Source organism: Rosa chinensis, chromosome 6 (assembly GCF_002994745.2).
Source record: "Rosa chinensis cultivar Old Blush chromosome 6, RchiOBHm-V2, whole genome shotgun sequence".
Classification (NCBI taxonomy): Eukaryota; Viridiplantae; Streptophyta; class Magnoliopsida; order Rosales; family Rosaceae; genus Rosa; species Rosa chinensis.
In genome coordinates, this window is record NC_037093.1 from 7,428,883 (window position 1) to 7,446,528 (window position 17,646).

The window sequence follows — 17,646 nt, forward strand, 5'->3', positions numbered from 1 at the left end:
GGCGTGCCAAAATGTTTGACACAGAAATTAGTGCGGTACAAACTGTCTCTTTTGAATGCGCGAGCGTGCCAGCACCGTGGGGTGCAGTCGTCGGGGCGTCCTTTGACCTGACTTCTTGATCAAGCGTTGTGGACGAGGAGAGCACCAACCTCATCACAAGGCTCTTTTCCTGCCTTCCGAGAAAGGACTTCTTGCCTTACGGATAAGGGCTTTGGTTGTGATCTCTTCGCGTCACCGAATCGATACTCAACGTTGGAGGTTGAGCAGAGCAATCACTGGGAAATTTGGAGAAAGCACAGGGTTTGCTAAAGCGTTACTTTAGTTTCGTGGAGGTTGCGAGGGCGTTACCCTTGCTTCGCTGGTAGTATCGGTGGCAGTAGCACTAACAGTCGGCTCTTGGAGAGACTAGGACTGCAAGCACGGTCGCCAGGTTTCAACGAAGTTGAAGGTTTGCTCTGGGGAGGCTTGATAATTCGAGGGATTGATTGATTTGAGAGTTGTCCTTTGATTTGTCCTTGAAACCTGGTATTTATACCTAGGGTTTTGACTGTTCCTTGCCATAGAAGGATTATTGATTGCAGTTTCCTATTCAATCTCCGCCACCTAACTCTAATAAGGGCTCGTTTTCCTTATGGGTTTCGGAATGGGCGAAGCTGTAACCCAATTCCAAGTAGACTTATTTTTGGGCCGCATGTATCGGCCTACTATGCTAAATCCACTAAAGGATCTTGCCAAAATTACTTTTGGGCTCAAACAGACTCCTCGAAAATAAAACGTTTCGAGTAATTATTCAACCGAAACATTTATGCTCTACCCTTGGACCACGAAATCGTATTAACAAACACTTTATTAATTCCAAAAAATTTCAAGAAATTGATAACGAATTTCCAGAGTATTACAAATACACCAACAAATAATGATTAAGATTAGTTTAGAAGCCTTATGATGGTGCTTTGCACTTTGTAATTACTCTGAACTACTAATTACGAATTTAATAGCAATGAAACTAAACCTCTCAACAATTGGACGGTTTGTGGACTCTACTGCATGTGCCTCTATTTGCATCAGAAATAGATCAGAAATAAATTCCTAATTAATTACTCGTACAATCCTAGATGTCCTCTTTTAAAGTACTGGTTGTTTTACAGATTTTTTTTCTGGATATTTTATCTAATCATTCTATTTTCTAATGATGCATGTTTCTGAAAAGTTTGCATACATATGTTTCTATGGTCCACCGAAGGATTAAACTTCATTTTCCTGTTTTGTTCTCCTAAATCCTACGTAAGTAATAATTAATCCTAGTTTTTTAATAACACACCATGCATAGTGAGTTTTCCAACTTAATCTGATTCAAAGTGGAGGGTGAACTGTCGAGACGAGCACTGAGGGGCCGTGTAACGTGTTACATGACCATTCTATACTATAGTACTATACTTGTTTGTACTTAGTCCGTCATTTTCTTCACCTATAAAAACTGATTTTATGCTTTGAAACATCCATCATCACCTTACCAATTCTTTTCTCTTGTCACTTTCTCTATACTTCCGATTTTCTATTCTGCAACCTTGAAACAATGTTGCCAAGGAGCCGAACTCTTCCGAGCAGAATCCACCATGGAGCTGTGAGAGATTAGAACTTGATTTTTCATTTCCCGACTCCTTCAGAAAAAGAAAGAACAAAATTATCTTGAATTTATCTTGATTTCCTCTATTTCAGGTGGAAGAGAGGCATGATATCAGGCACTATTTGCAAGTAGAAGTTCAACCTAAAGTCACTGAATCTGAAGCTATAAACCCTCAGTCCAACTATTCCAAATGCTTTGATGATGATGGTCGCTTGAAGCGAACAGGTAGTTTAGCTACATAGGTTTACCATCCCCAATTTAGCGTAGTTTGATTTGCTAAAAGTTGTTGATGCACACACTTTGATTTGTACTTGAACTATGCTAACGTTCATGTAAGACTGCCGCATTTAATTATTATCAACACTAAACTGAACAGTACGTAAAAAAGTCTTGGTTGGCGTGATGGTCTGAATGGGTTCAGTTTTGTAAGAGTTTTCCTAACAGAACCAACTCGTCAATAGTAACTTGACATCTAAGTAATTAATGCCCTACTTATGGTTCATAAAAACATGGTGGTGTTTTGGTGCAGGAACTTTTTGGACTGCAACGTCACATATTATCACTGCAGTTATAGGATCTGGAGTTCTTTCTTTAGCATGGGCAATTGCACAACTTGGTTGGGTTGCAGGACCAATTGTCCTCGCTCTTTTTGCCATTGTCAATCTGTACACTTCCAATCTCCTATCCATGTGCTATCGGGCCGGGGACCCTGTCACGGGACAGAGAAATTATACCTATATGGATGCTGTCAAGGCCAACTTAGGTAAGGGAGGGATGTTCTTTATGTTATCACTTTCTTTCAACTCGTAAAGAAAACAACCATTTTGTTTATGATCATTTCAATTTGGAGCTGCAGGAGGAAGAAAAGTTATGTTATGTGGTTTAGTCCAGTACTTGAATTTGTTTGGGGTAGCAATTGGATATACCATTGCATCTTCTGTCAGCATGATGTGAGTTGCCTAAAGTTCATGTCCTTCTGTAATCTGGTTTTGAACTTTACTAGTTTTTGAAACACAAGTTTATCTGTTAATAACAATCTGGGAGTAAAGAAATGACATATGATTTATCTATTAGGGCAATAAAGAGATCAAACTGCTACCACAAAAGTGGAGGGAAAGATCCATGCCATATGTCTAGCAATGGTTATATGATAACATTTGGAATCATAGAGGTGATATTTTCACAAATCAAAGATTTCAATGAAGTATGGTGGCTCTCAATAGTAGCAGCCATTATGTCATTCACATACTCCACTGTCGGCCTTGGACTTGGCATTGGTAAAGTTGCAGGTACAGTAAATAATCTGATGGACCATTATGTACATGTAATTGGGGTTTGAGTATGCTTTCCTGAACAGCTGCAATTTTTTTTCCTGTTTATATCAGGAAATGGGGATTTTAAAGGAAGCCTGTTGGGTATTAGCATAGGGACAGTTACTCATTCTGGAGCAGTAGTCACTTCTACAGAAAAGATGTGGAGGACTATGCAAGCTCTTGGAGCTATTGCATTTGCTTACTCTTATTCTTTGGTCCTCATAGAAATTCAGGTACTTCCATCAGTTACATAGTTGGGAAAATGCAGGAAGCATGTTATATATCAGTTAATTTGCTTATGATTACTGCTGCCGCCCTGTGCAGGATACTATAAGATCTCCTCCTGCAGAACATAAGACCATGAAGAAGGCAACTATATTCAGCATCACTGTCACAACAGTGTTCTATATGCTCTGTGGATGCTTTGGGTATGCAGCGTTTGGCGATCTTGCCCCAGGAAACCTCTTAACTGGCTTTGGATTCTACAACCCCTACTGGCTTCTAGACATTGCAAATGTTGCAATTGTTGTCCACCTAGTAGGTGCATTTCAGGTATGCTAGCTAGTGCGGTCGAACAATGTTTTGCTTCCATAGTGTCAACTTGGACAATACATTGAAGGAATAATCTACTCGATCCCACAGTTACATATATGTCACCGAGTTCTAATCTAGTGAACCTTCCTGCAGGTCTTTTGCCAGCCATTATTTGCATTTGTGGAGAAGTGGAGTGCACAAAAGTGGCCGAAAAGCGACTTTGTGACAGCCGAGTATGATATACCTATCCCTTTCTATGGTGTGTACCAACTCAACCTGTTTCGCTTGGTATGGAGGACCATGTTTGTTATATTGACTACCCTTATATCCTTGCTCCTACCATTCTTCAATGATATTGTTGGGATACTTGGAGCCTTTGGATTCTGGCCATTGACTGTTTATTTTCCGGTTGAGATGTACATTGCTCAACAGAAGATTGAGAGATGGAGTAGTAGATGGCTTGGACTTCAGATACTAAGTGTGAGTTGTCTCCTTGTCTCCATAGTTGCTGCTGTTGGCTCTGTCGCCGGCGTAGTTCTAGATCTGAAGACATATAAACCCTTCAAAACTACTTATTGACTCAAGGTGCACACCTACGTACATTGGAACTTTGATAAAAGTCTAGAGTTGGTGCTGTTTGAGAGTAGGAATAAGATCTCTCCTTACTATCGCTCAGAGTCTTTACCAGCTTTTAGTATAAACTTCATGTAAATCTTATGCTCTGTCAGTGAATGCATGCCAGCTTTGGCAGCAGAAGCAGAGAACTTATATATAAAACTCAAATGTTTTTCTATGATTTGGACTCGGACAACGATCATACTTTTCTTTTCTCACGAACAAGATTAGCAAAAAACCAGATAGCAAAGCCTCAAAGAGCTCTGTGAAGCCCAACTTTTCTTTTTGGTACAATAATGAACAATCATGTCCAGCTTTATAAGAAGACGATCATTCCACAACAAACAGGATAATAAAGACTACAAAAATCAAGATCCACTTCCAACAAGAAAATGTTACACTGCTGAGCATAAAGCTGCCAACGAAACCATTTATCCTTTAGTGCACTGATAATTGGATCATACAAAATGCAAACGGACACCATTTTGCCATTTTTGAAGAACATCCGTCAATTTACAGAAGTTAAAAATTAATACAATAACGAACTGCTACCACGCATCCATCACTTGCTACTTGTCGACATCGACTTGGAGGACTTTAATTCAGAAGAAGCCTTAGCAAGAGTTGTAGGCTTGATAACACTCTTGGGGTTTAGAGCCTTTCTTATCTTGAACACCGCCCAAGCAGTCCCTATCGCGTGCCCTGCAGCATCAAGCCCTTCATTCGTGACCTTCGCTGCTGGTTCTCCGTACCTACAATTGAAAAAACAGCCATTTGCAAAGAACCAATAAAAACCACGTTCAAAAAATTGAAGTACATGCCAACACAGGAACTTGGTTAGTATTCCCGATCACGTAAACCAAACATAAAGTTGCCTTGAACTAGCTCTAAATATCAAGCTACAGTGCTAAGTTGAAGATAAGGTTCACAAAATGTCCCTGTCAAAATTAGTGCGTAAGACCTTGACTAAAGCTTGAAAACAGCCGCCCACCCTTATTGCCACATATGAAACACTCGACAGCACAGAACACCATCACAAACTTTGCCAACTTGAACTACTTGACAAGTTGGTTTACACCAGATAGTAGTATGAATCACCAAAGCAATAAGGATTTAATTAAACTGACAGTTATATTAAGAATTACCTCTGTGAAACAAGTCCAGTGGTGACAACCGATGAGGTTGACATGACATTCCTTCCAGCAACTTCAACGGCATCGCAGACTTTGCCTGTGGGTACACACAAAAAACAACAAACATTGAGCACAAGAAAAATATCTACTCATGTGAAAACTAGTTTCTAGGACTGCACTAAATTACAAGTTGCATGCCAATGTCTATCTTGGTTGCAGGGTCAATTCTGGTTGTTTTCATCTCTTTAAAGCCTTTATTTTTATGTAAACTGCACTCAAAATAGATTCAGCTCTTCATACTAAAATCTAAAATAGAACATTGCAACCCGAAAAGCTGTTCCTGAACAATACTTCCAAAACAAGTACTCATAATCCCTTTCTCAATGCATAAAGCATGATAGCAAACCTCAAAGAAGTCTAGTTATAAAAACCAGAAGTTATGCCAACAGATGCACATAACCATTGGAGTAACGTGTACCCATGCTTCTTGAAATTTTGCTATTACTATTACGTGGCTCATAAGATGACATTGGCACACCTCTATAGCATGCAGCATTGGAGATGCTACAATTATATTTTAAATCAATAATCAAATGATCCCTTTCAAAACACACTCCCATAAAAGAGTACTAGTAATCCATCTTATAATATGTAAAGCATGTCAACAAAGCACAAAAAAGTGTATCCTGAGTATTTGTAATATAAGTTGTTGAGATAAAAAAGACTTACTGAATCCATCCAAGGAAGCCAGGATAATTTCTCCAGGAAGAAGGCTAAAAAATTTCTTGCCCACTCTCGAGTTAACAATTGCACTCGTAAAGAATCCAGATACCTTAATAACCCCAGAAAGGATTCCAGAGGCCAAATTCTCAGTCATCTTCGTCAACCTCTTAACCCTGAAAAATCACAACACAATACGTCAGATGCTGCTACTACATTTCTAGCACAGTCTACAACTTTACAACCTACAAACAAGTCCTGAAAAATCAAAGATATATATACCTTTGCATCCTCTTCAAGCTTTCTGGACTAATCTCGGAACTCGAACACGGTCCCATCCTCTTCTTCAAGAACTCATTTCCCCACTTAAGCCTATCCACAGTCACATCCCCACACCACAAGATCCCCCTAATCAGCTGACCCGAACCCGAAGCAATCATCCTCGCACAGCGCCCGCTGTAATCCTCTACATTCGGAGCCAGCGTAGTCCAGTACGCCGCGGAACTGTCACCGATCAGTTTCTTCTTCTCTTCAGAATCTAAATCCTCCGGCGAAGTCTCCCTCGCCGCACACCCCTCCAAAACATCCCAGTGCTCCAAACCCTCCATCTTCTGCTCCGAAAAGCAACTATACGTCTCCAGAACCCGGTCCAACTCCTTCATCAAACCGTCCTGCCCCTTGGTCGCAATCGTCAATCCATAGTTGAGCAGCTCCATCTCACCATTGTCCCCACTCGCCGGAACGCGTAGGTTGAAGAAGTAGTGGGAGTGGTCGAGCTTGACAGCGGCTTCGTCCTTGGCCAAAGGCCACTGGATCTCGTCGCCGACGCGCGCGAGCACCGCGACTACGTTGCCGCCTTGCCGGAGACCGACGATGGTGAGTTCGCCGCATGCCAGTTCGATGCTGTAGTCCTTCTGGATCAGGTGGACGATCGCGCCCGGAATCTTGACCAGGATCTCTTCAGAGGATTGGGTATTTTCCGAAGCGGCGTCGGTTTCCGGGAAGAGGTCCTCGGCGAGGTGGGTCACGTCGGCTGAAGGGTACATGGAGGAGGAGGAGGAGGATGATGAAGAAGAAGTGGTTTCTGTGTTGGTTTGGATGACTTGTGGGTAGAGAGTGTTGGGATTTGAAGACATTTGGAATTGGAGTGTGAGAAGAGATTTGGGGATATTTAGGGAGGGAGATGGCGTAGGGTTTAAGAAAAATGGAGGAGCGTGACGGTGACGCTCTGCAATGATGAAGGAGGTTGGGAAGTGTGAAAACGTGGCGCGAGGTGGTGTCGCCGCGTAACCACCGTGGGTTGTTCTGCTAAACCGACTGTCTCTCCCGCGCTTTCACGCACCTTAGGCTCTCGCCACGTGTGCAGATGTTTTTTATTCTGTTATTCTTCTTTAACTACGATTTTTTGTATTTTGAGAATGTTAAGTCATTCGACATTTTGATCGTTAACATTTTAAAATTATTATATTGGTGCATCAAAGTTAATTCCAACATATCTTTAGTATTCTCCATTAATAATACCTCTTATTTTGTCAAAGGCATTTTTGTTTTGCCATCTCTCTCTCTTCACGCCACGGATCAATCACTATCTTCATTAAGATAATTAGTCACTAATCACTAATTAACAAGTCAAAAAAAAGGCAAGTATAAATAGTACTAGCCTTCTTCATACATGCTCTGCATGTGTAATAGTTTTTTCTTTTTAAAATAACAAAATAAATGAAATAAAATAGTTATTGCAGAGAGAAAAGTGAGGGTTGTGAGTTAATTTCTTTTTAATTTTATTAACAAAATCTATTTTATAATTATCATATTTACCCTTGTGATTTAATTTATTCTCAAAGTTTTTTAATATTTCAGGGTTAAATCTGTCAAAATTTTCAATTTTGACTAACAAAACCTCTTCTTTTAATATTAGTATAGATAAGTACATGCAAAATGAGAATGAATTAAAATAACTACAAATTAACCAACTTAAGAAAGGCAAAGACGAAAATGCACTTGACAGAGAAGAGGAGTTAACTGTGCTATTAACGGAAGATAATAAAAGCAATTTCATAATAATTTGATATACCAATGTGATAATTTTGAAATATTAGAAACTAAAGTGTCAAGTGACTCAAATTTTGAGGACAATTTGTGCTCAAAACTACTTTATTTTTGGGAAAGAAGCAAATTTGTGATAAATAGAAGAGGAAGATAATTGATATTATATCTCCGGTGTGAATCTTCCATATTCAGCCGACTGACGAAATTACCATTCCAAACTCTTCTTAGGGTTTAAGGAAGGACGTGCAAACCAATTACACCGTCTAAGTAGTCCTAAATGTAGACATGCGTCGACATTGACTGGATTATAAGTCATGACCACGTGTGTGCGCTCCTTGTCCTGATCACGAGTTGGGCTTTCAGGCATTGCCTTTGAACTCGATCACCCTCTTTTTAACATGGTTGCCTTCAGGAAGTCAGATTCAATTGTGCCTAGGTTTAAGATTCAATTCAGTCTAGGTTTATCCTATCCAGCTTTAGGACTAATTAGAAATATATGCCATGAAATGCTTCATGGGCAATAATGGCATTGTCCTGCATTCGCTACAAAAACATTCTGCAATGGCATCGTAGTCCCAAGGAAGATCTATTTTAGCATGTCGACCACCAGTTTAGATAGTTTTATACGCTAAGGTACAAAGAATTGACCCACACATTATTGATAAGGGACAGTTGGGTTGTCATCGATGGATTTCTTGTAGCTAACAAGCTCAATTCGGTCGTCATTTGTGGCATCTAAAACCACTGTGGGGGGTCTCACTCTAGTCCCTACACCCAAAGTATAATTGTATAAATAAGAGTTTCAAACTAAGTTACGAGATCCCTGTGAAATCTTTGTCCAACCTGTTGTTGTCTCCAATGTTTAGTTTGATTTCTCTCTCTATTTTACTATCTTCTGTGAAGAGTGGTTATATGGAAGAACTTGGGGAGCTTTTGTCTCCAGCCGATTACTACGATATTCTTCTGAGTTCTGACTTTACTTTTTTATGTTTCATTTTCAGCTCTATAAGTGTCCTTGTATCAGTGTATGCCTTTCGTCAATCTCATCTTCATAGTTCTTTTCTCTTTCTTTTTTTATGGTCAACAGTTTTCATTCAGCATTTCTGTTTCTATGTTTGTGAAGATTCCATTTTAACACAAGTAGTTTTAACTTTTAACATGTCAAATGTTTCAATTAGGATGCTGCTTAGATATGATTACTAAAAACTGGGTATAAGTATGTTAACTGTTATCTGCTTTTTTTTGCACCTGAATGTTTACATTACCTCTAGTGATTATGACTTAAATTATAAGAGTTCCTTTTGTTTTCCGGACATGTTTTGCAAGAAATGATTACACATTCCCAATGATACTTGGGTTAAAGACACAATCAATCTGCTTCAGCATTTATTCACAACTCATAATGTCCTCAGTTTATTTTCAACTATGAGATATATGCCATTCGTATGTAGGTGTCCTTTAAAATTTAAATTTGTTGAGACCTACAATGCTTGGCTCCACTTCCATTCTGGAAACAACTGCTTGTGGCAAGTGAAGCCACACATCAAATCCTGGTTGACTTTATGAGGAATTGGCGATGACAAAAAATTCAGATATCTTGGAGCATCTGGATTCAGGTAAAGTTCACTGTTTGATGTATCTAGTCTTGCTAGCTGCTTCAATTCCATGTTTAGAGTCTCATAAATGATAAATCACAATTGATCTCTTGCATGTTCTTTGATTTTGCAAGGGTGAGACCATTATGAATTGCCTTCAGGAAACTCAAGTAGTTGTGACAAATCTCTCAGGGATGCTAATCCATATTTCGCTTTCAATAGTAAATTCAGCACTTTTTGACAAATAGGCCTAGCAAGCACTTAACAATCTTTCTTGATACTAATCCATATTTCGTTTTCAACTGTAAATTCAGCACTTTTTGACAAAAAGGCCGAGCTAGCACTTAACAATCTTTCTTCTTCATAGGACCACCATAGCAGGATATAGTAATAAATCATGAGTTGCTCTTTATAGAAAATGCCTAATCTTAGGTAGAGTTATAGCATTTGAAGTACCTCCAGAAGTCTGTCTATGGATACAATGCTACCTAGATCTAACACTAAAACTGTCATTCTCATGACCATACTGTGTGCTTCATGTCCTGGTCCCCAGTTGGAATTACAGGGATCGCTTTGCTTCCTCCTCAGACAACATGTGGGAAATGGAGGCGAGATTCCAGTAGTGTCTTGATCACTTGGATCCACTACAAGAGTAGGGATAAGTTTTATAGGCATGTTAGCCACAGCCCCCAAGTTAGGGATGCATATGTTGATCTCTCTTTCCCTGGGATCGAGTTCCGATCTAGCACCTTGCATAAGAATAGGCCTACCAATAAACTGGATCATGGGAAAAGTATAGGTTTTAAAGGATCCGAGCCCAGAATATTACCCAAAAGATTGGCAGCATTAATATAAGAATAGTTTATCCATCCAATCAAATATCTGTTCAACATTGATGCTTTCAAAGATATATGAGTTTTAAAGATTAATTTATTGGCCACAAGTGTAGCAATGTGTATTCAGATGAGACATTCTGATAGAATAGGTAGGGTGTCACTGAGAAGGAATAAGGAATCATAAGCAAAGAATACATTGGACAGCATTAATTGGACCATCCTTGGCCAAGTAAATCCCTGCAAATTCTCACTGTGCATTTTGAAGGGATTATATATATAGCATAAAGATTCATTCACCAGGATTAATACGTAAAGTACAAGGGATCTTCCTGTGTTAAACCCCTATATATACAGATTGAATTGCTTTCCTGCTTTGCCATTTGATGAGAGCCACCAAATATGATTGCCTTGAGGAAGTACCATTCGATCTATCATATGCCTAGTCCACCTCCTGCTTTAGGCTAATTTGAATTGTTTTCCTGATATTTTGAGCTTTAGACGATCAAATGCTTGATGGCCTGGCCTACCAGAGAACTCTCTTGGATCTGCCTATGTGCTACAATAGCTTTCTGCATGCTGTGGTGTTTCAATTGCAGGAAAGATCAATTTTAGCCTGTTGGCTGGCACTTTAGAGCTTTATTAGTATTCTAGAAATATGTACAAAGACTTATAGCTCTTAATCGACCCAATAAGTATGGAAAGTACCTTCTAATCCACGTAACCTACCTAAGCTTTCAACACCAAACTGACATGTGGCCAAACTTGCATCCAATGGCCTACAATAAATTTACATCCAGTGCCGTCGGTAAATTCCAACTCCATCACACTCTCTCTCTCTTTTTTCCTCCATTTTCGAAGAGATCGTGATCGCGCTTTCCACCTTATCGGTTAATCTTTTGATCGGCGTTGTTAGTTTGAGTTCGGAATTTGATTTCTTCAAGCGGTTGAATCTGTTATCTGCTTTGGCTTTTGTGTTGCAGACGAGGCGGAGAAGCGTCTGCAAAGCGCGGGGTACGAGCAGGTTTTGGAGAGAGAGGATTGGAAATTGGAGGCTGGTAAAAAGTACTACTTCACCAGGAACTACTCCACCATTGTGGCTTTTGCAATCGGTAAAAAGTAAGTAACGCTTCTTCAATTTGAGCTTGTTTTCATTGAGTTTTTTCTCTCTTTGGTTTTAACTGTGAAAGTTTACGGATTGAATGGTTGAGAAAGCTGAAGTTTGTATGTTATATTGCTTTGTATGGTCATATAGTGGCTATATTGTGCTTTAGATTTGTTGCCGGAAATGGATTCCATATAGTTCGTGCTCATACTGATAGTCCTTGTCTCAAATTGAAGTCTGTTTCCAAGGTGATGTAGTGTAATTTGTATCTGAATTGAACTGTTTAGAAAAATGATGAATGAAGAGTGTGCGAGAGCTTTGAACTTAGCATTGGTGTATCGGTGGCTTGTGCAGGTAGCTAAGGGTGGGTACTTGGAAGTGGGAGTCCAAACATATGGAGGTGGCTTGTGGCATACCTGGTACAACCGTGACTTGACAATTGCAGGAAGGGTGATAGTAAGAGAAGAGAAAGATGGTGTTGTTTCTTACTCACATAGACTTGTCCGGATTGAGGAGCCCAATTCCTACTCTGGCAATTCACCTGGACAGGGAATCTTGCTGCGCAATTTATTATTCACATGTTTGGGTTGTTGAGTGGTTTGTGCTTTGGACTGAGATATGCGTGTATTTTTCATTTTTATTGGCATGCTCTTGACAGGGATGTTAGAGAGGCGTTTAAGGTGATTTACTTATAGTTCAATTGTTATGACTTATTAGGAGTAAATGACATAATTTGTATTGATAAAAAAGACAAAGTTTGTCTTTGAATGCTTGGGTTCAAGTACCACCATGTCATTGTTTTTCGGTCTGACTATACTACTATGTCATTATGTCTTATTTTTTGTAGGAGGAGAGGGCTATGTTGATTCTGCAAACCTTAAGAGGCTAGGCTGCTGAAGGCTTATGGAGAGCTTTCAAGGAACACATCTTAACGACGATATTACTGGGGGTCTTGAAGATAAAAATGAAGGTGGTGCTAATGACTACATCGAGTTTGAGGATGAAGATATTGATAATATTTAAAGTTTGCAGCTAGTACTTTTATGGTTTTGTATTTCCATATGGGCAATTGGTCATGTTCCCTGTAAAAACTGTTATTAATAATATATATATATATATATATATATATATATATAGAGGGCTTCCACTAAGGGATCCCTTTTTTTGGTCTTTTATAGGGATAGGCATTAGACCAACTTTTAGATCATATTTTCACATCTTAACCGTTAACTTTTAGACCAATTTGAACGTTAACTTTGACTGAATTGACTAGTAAAATTTGAACGGAACAGTAAAATTTGGGCACGGCTGATTGAAATCGAAAGCACAGGGATGTTGCTGATCAAATTGAAAGAGCAGGGGCTGACATGATGTTACCCCCAAACCACAGGGTACTAAACTGAAATTAATCCATATATATATATATATGCTTGTCTTCTCTTATTAATGTTCTATCTGTTTCATTTTTTCTGTTCTGTTTTGTTTTGAAAGAAATGGTTTAGTGATATTAATCTTTGTTGATGCTTCGATGGAGGGAGGTCCATTCAGGAATAAGATTAATCAAATCCATTTCACAAGTATTAATCATGAAGGCAATATGTTTGGTTGTGCTTGCACTGAATTCTGCATTACAAGTTGGTTTCCCAAAAGAATTCTGCATTACACAAACTAACACAAATTGGTATCCCAAAATAACTCTGCATTATACAAATTGGTTTCCCAAAGAATTCTGCATTATACACAAACTAACACAAATTGGTATTCCAAAAGAACTCGGTATTATACAAATTGGTTTCCCAAAAGAATTCTGCATTATACATTTCCCAAAAGGAGAAGGCAATTGTACAGACACTCTTTTATAACAATTACAGTATCCTCAATTCATTAAGAATGCTAGCTAGTAATCGTCTTCCTTATGGTTTCTTCAAGTTCAAACAGTGATATGCTGCTTGGCCAAACAACTCTCTAACTTCTTCCAGTTCTCTCCCTGCCACCATCAAGTCTCAATGACACAATTAGCTTTAGAAATATTATTTGGCTGAAATACTTGATACAATGATCACACCATATGAACAAAACTAGTTTACATATATGTAGTTTCTGTAAAAATATTGTGTTTGTAAATTTGCCTACATAATACAGACCATAAGACCAAGGCAAATAAGACCTGCCAACTACATATAATAATCACATCTTGACATGGCAAACCTAGAATTAAGATAGACGAGTTCCTCAACCAAAGTTGATAAATACTAACCAACACAAAACCCCTCACGAAGTGCATAAGCAACAGTTTAGAATCAAAGCTAAAGTTTCAAAATGTGAAACAAAATGGGAAGGAGGAGGCAACAACTAAATAACACATGAAATATTTACTAATTACTCTCTGTGTCTTATCAAGAAAGCAATAGCCCAAAATATGAAGATGATATGATACAAATTCTTGCGGAATTATTTTCATGGGACATCGACTGCAGACCTACTTTTAATTACAATATAATTATGACGACTATCATATGGGAAGCCCAACAACAATTCTTTACAATCAGAGTAAACAACAATAACGCAACTAAAACATAATACAAATTCTGCATGACAACACCTCATGACGAACTGTTAGGAGTTATCCCAGATCAAAAAAGGGCTAATTATGCAATGTAAAATCAAAAAGTGCTTCCATTTGCATATTTGCCTAGAATGGAAGGGCTTGAACACTGACCTAGATCCCCAAATTCGAGGGATGAAGAATAAGCCCAGACACAGAGAAAAAATTCAGCCAAAAGTAATCTAACAAATTGAAGGATCTCGAATCTTAGACCAGAGATCTCCCAAACCAAAACAAATCAAAGCGTCGACTCCTCCTTTCCATTTAGCAGCAATTTCTTATCGGCGGCACAGAGCAATTTGGAGAGCCAAGGATGTGAAGCGAATCGGAGCAATCGAAGTGGATGCTCTCTCTATGCGTTTTAGCCGCACTGAATGAAATATATATATATATATATATATATATATATATAGTGCCAAATCATATGAGCCATTGGATGTAAGTTTGGCATGTGTCAGTTTGGTGTTAAAAGGTTAGGTAGGTTAGGCAGATTAGAAGGTTAGGAGAGGATCCTCTCCCAAGCAAATAAGGGGCCTTCCCCTTACTTGAATTTATTAAAAAAGTAAAAAGAAAAAAAAGGAACTTAGGAGGGGGACCAAACCAAACCTCCCTACAAAAGCAACGAAAAAGAAACAAGTTATCGTAACCGAAATTGGGGAATACCCAATTGGTCACTCTGACAATGCAATAAAATAAAAGATGGTGGAGCATCCCACCACACCATATTAGGAGAAGTCGTACTATAATTCGCCAATGCATCAGCTTCCTTATTACCTTCACGAAAAATATGTGATACACGAAAAGTCATTTAAGAAATCTTGTACAAGCAATTGAGCCAGCTAATACGAAATTTCCAGGGGACCAACAACGGAGACTTAACGAAATCCAGAATAAGAGAAGAGTCAACTTCTAACCATATGTGCTTCCAATCACGAACCCAGGCCAGCTCAATTGCCTTAATCACAGCCATCACCTCTGCCGCAATGGAACTAGGAATCTCAAGATTAGAAGCAAAAGCTCCAAGAAAACGTCACATATGATCCCTAAACACAGCTCCATAACCTCCAACCCCCTCATCATGTTTCCAAGCTCCATAAGAATTAATCTTAACCCAACCAAACAATGGGGGATGCCAATTCACCTCTATCACTCTGGGGCACGATGCAATCTACATTGGCTTCCAAAGGCTTTCAAAATGTGAAGATCTTGGATGGAATTGTGCGTGGTACCTGTTTCCAAATGACTAGCTGCTTGAATATGACAAGATATAAGTCTACAAATAGTAGCAACTGAAAACACCTTGCCCTCATGTCTCATTTTGTTTCTAGCATTCCATACAAACTACAATATTGAAGTGAAACAAATCAACCATAAGCCTTTGAGCTGGGAACTTCACCCTACAGCCATACCTACTTGTAAACCCTCTAAAATTGAGGGAGGAATTCCACCCAACTCAAAGAGAGAAGTAAAATGACTCCATATTGCAGCCATAAAAGAGCAATTAAGAAAAATGTGATCAAGAGATTCAGAAGTTAGACCACAAAGATCACAACGAGAGACCAAAGCTACTCCCCTTCGTTGTAAAAAATCATCAGAAATTACTTTACCTCTTAGAACCTTCCAAGCTAGCAGAGACATTTGAGGCAAGATAAATTTAGACCATAATGATTTACCCTATGCTACTGAAGGAGAAGGTTGCCGCAAAAATATGTAAGCATGCTTTGCAGTTAGCTCACCAGAAGAGGAAGCGGTTCAAATGAGTTTGTCTTTTGCTGAAGGATCTGCGGCAATTGGAACTTGACTAATCCAATCACACAAGGCTGGAAAACATAAGTGTAGAAGCTGAGGCAAATCCCATGAGCCATTACTAATAAAACTCGAAACCATATCTGGAAGATTGTCATGTCATGCAACATGGACACCGAAGAAATCACAAATGGGTCTGCCTAAGAAGTTATCTCTCCAAAAAGAAATCTTATCTCCTGAACCAATTAACCATCGAGCATTATCTTGAACAACAACCCAAAAAGGACGAACACCAGGTGATCGGTTATTTTTATGCCAACAATTTTCCTACCACCGATTTGAATGTCAATTGTAGAATAAGGAAGTAGGGTCTCCCGTAGAGGACTTATGGAACTAATTGTAAGACTTTCCGAGTTTAAGAGTTGATTGTGAAGTTTGTAAAGACAACTGAAAGTAAATAACAAATGATGAAATTGCTTAAGATTGAGAATCAATAGAGAAGCAGAAGTTAGGGAATGTATCCACCACCAATCAATCAAGTATGCAACCCATGTTTAACCTAGTCTTATTTATCTATGGATGAAGATGCTCAAGTTAACCCAACACCTGAATTAACCTATTGTTTTTCCTTACTTGTAAGCTAGGTGAGAGACGCTCTACACCTAACCTATTTCCTAAAATGCAACCTAGATTGACGCAACTCTAGATTTAACACATAGAAATCATTAAGATTAAGAAAAACGAGACATCACAAGACATCATGAGTACGACGCGTCTCAATTAATCTAGGAACCTAATCACTCACCTTATAGACAATTTACTACTCTAGAACTTTCAACGGAACCTTCTTAAAAGGAACAGGCAATGATCATTCATAGCAATAGAATCCTAAACATGCAATCTAAGTTGGCCACCAAAGAAAGCACATAAAGAAATCATCAATGTAAAAATAGTAATTAGGTTCTCATCCATTGAATAAACAAAAACTAATTAAATGTCATAGCATGGCATACAATCATGATTTGGGGATTCAACATGCCCTAACTACTTAGAATTTAGTTGCACATGGTTTGAATTGGAAGCACAAAAGAATTCATAAGCAAAGTAAAACAGAAAAACCCTAAAAATCAAGTTGGAAAAGTCGTCAGAACGATTGGTCGGCGGGATCTGCCGACTGGTCGGTGAATTAATGGCTGATTTGCTTTCTTCTGCTCGGGTTTCTTGCTTGATTCTTGCGCGTAAGAGTCTTTTCGTTAGCTTTTCTAGCCTTTTTATAGTGCTCTTGAGTCCTCCTTCATTCCTTTTGGTTTGAGAGTCCTTAAAGTGTAGAGAAAATCAACTTCTTAATTCTCTGATTGAATTAGGATTTCTCCACATTACTTTGTCCAATGAGAATTCGTCATGTCATCATCAATATCTCTACAAATATCACCATAATTTGCTGCAATATCTCCATGAATTGGGCTTCTCGTTCCGTCAAGGTCTTCTGCTTGGGCTAGGACTCAAAGATTTTCCTTATTTGCGCATTTTTCCTTAATATTATCTTCTTTTTGTATATGGTGATTCTAGTTGGACCTCTAAATTTAATATTTGGACCTCTAAATTTAATATTTGGACCTCCAACTTTTTTCAATTATTAATAGACTTTGTCAAATCATATGAAAAGACAAATAAGGACAATGAGAGAAAAATGGAAAGAAAAAAAAAATTATAATAATAATAATACTCTTCTTACCTCCCTAAATATACATTCAATTAAATTATTTATTTA

General features: G+C 38.6%; 3 protein-coding genes across 7 annotated transcripts; 2 read left to right on the forward strand and 1 right to left on the reverse strand.

Annotated features, from left to right (window-relative positions):
• The first annotated feature begins 1,469 nt into the window (after nt 1-1,469).
• On the forward strand, nt 1,470-4,291 carry LOC112170187 (amino acid permease 3). Its single transcript, XM_024307381.2, has 8 exons — nt 1,470-1,624; nt 1,720-1,852; nt 2,157-2,390; nt 2,484-2,577; nt 2,702-2,916; nt 3,013-3,173; nt 3,265-3,492; nt 3,628-4,291. Exons 1-8 carry the CDS (start codon nt 1,577-1,579, stop codon nt 4,051-4,053), a joined length of 1,539 nt encoding a protein of 512 aa, XP_024163149.1. The 5' UTR covers nt 1,470-1,576; the 3' UTR covers nt 4,054-4,291.
• Nucleotides 4,292-4,439: 148 nt separating this feature from the next.
• On the reverse strand, nt 4,440-7,107 carry LOC112170188 (protein EARLY-RESPONSIVE TO DEHYDRATION 7, chloroplastic). Of its 2 annotated transcripts, XM_024307382.2 has the most exons (4): nt 6,225-7,103; nt 5,952-6,118; nt 5,235-5,319; nt 4,440-4,841 (listed from the first exon to the last, which is right to left on the reverse strand). In XM_024307382.2, exons 1-4 carry the CDS (start codon nt 7,076-7,078, stop codon nt 4,652-4,654), a joined length of 1,296 nt encoding a protein of 431 aa, XP_024163150.1. In that variant the 5' UTR covers nt 7,079-7,103; the 3' UTR covers nt 4,440-4,651. The 2 variants fall into 2 exon arrangements, with proteins under 2 accessions (XP_024163150.1, XP_040364654.1); XM_040508720.1 differs by lacking the exons at nt 4,440-4,841; nt 5,235-5,319 and adding an exon at nt 5,365-5,804 and having other exon boundaries at nt 5,835-6,118; nt 6,225-7,107.
• Nucleotides 7,108-9,487: 2,380 nt separating this feature from the next.
• Nucleotides 9,488-12,601, forward strand: LOC112169008 (probable aspartyl aminopeptidase). Of its 4 annotated transcripts, none has more exons than XR_005802524.1 (5): nt 9,488-9,607; nt 11,403-11,538; nt 11,694-11,772; nt 11,879-12,204; nt 12,372-12,601. XR_005802524.1 is itself a non-coding variant. In XM_040509812.1 (5 exons), the coding sequence occupies exons 1-5, from the start codon at nt 9,568-9,570 to the stop codon at nt 12,419-12,421; spliced, it is 483 nt and encodes a 160-aa protein (XP_040365746.1). In that variant the 5' UTR covers nt 9,488-9,567; the 3' UTR covers nt 12,422-12,601. The 4 variants fall into 4 exon arrangements, 1 of the variants encoding a protein (XP_040365746.1); XM_040509812.1 differs by having other exon boundaries at nt 11,879-12,056; XR_005802526.1 differs by lacking the exons at nt 9,488-9,607; nt 11,694-11,772 and adding an exon at nt 11,232-11,309.
• The last annotated feature ends 5,045 nt before the right edge of the window (nt 12,602-17,646 follow it).

What these genes read in the sequence shown, in the direction of transcription:
- LOC112170188 (XM_024307382.2), bottom strand. Translation starts at nt 7,078, where the DNA reads ATGTCTTCAAATCCCAACACTCTCTACCCACAAGTCATCCAAACCAAC. An exon ending in GGCTTCCTTGGATGGATTCA is followed by an intron (nt 5,320 to 5,951) that starts GTAAGTCTTTTT and finishes GTGTACCCACAG; the next exon opens with GCAAAGTCTGCGATGCCGTT. An exon ending in ACTGGACTTGTTTCACAGAG is followed by an intron (nt 4,842 to 5,234) that starts GTAATTCTTAAT and finishes TTTCAATTGTAG; the next exon opens with GTACGGAGAACCAGCAGCGA.
- LOC112170187 (XM_024307381.2), top strand. Translation starts at nt 1,577, where the DNA reads ATGTTGCCAAGGAGCCGAACTCTTCCGAGCAGAATCCACCATGGAGCT. An exon ending in TGGTCGCTTGAAGCGAACAG is followed by an intron (nt 1,853 to 2,156) that starts GTAGTTTAGCTA and finishes GTTTTGGTGCAG; the next exon opens with GAACTTTTTGGACTGCAACG. An exon ending in ACCTAGTAGGTGCATTTCAG is followed by an intron (nt 3,493 to 3,627) that starts GTATGCTAGCTA and finishes ACCTTCCTGCAG; the next exon opens with GTCTTTTGCCAGCCATTATT.
- LOC112169008 (XM_040509812.1), top strand. Translation starts at nt 9,568, where the DNA reads ATGACAAAAAATTCAGATATCTTGGAGCATCTGGATTCAG. An exon ending in GCTTTTGCAATCGGTAAAAA is followed by an intron (nt 11,539 to 11,693) that starts GTAAGTAACGCT and finishes ATTGTGCTTTAG; the next exon opens with ATTTGTTGCCGGAAATGGAT. An exon ending in AATTGAAGTCTGTTTCCAAG is followed by an intron (nt 11,773 to 11,878) that starts GTGATGTAGTGT and finishes TGGCTTGTGCAG; the next exon opens with GTAGCTAAGGGTGGGTACTT.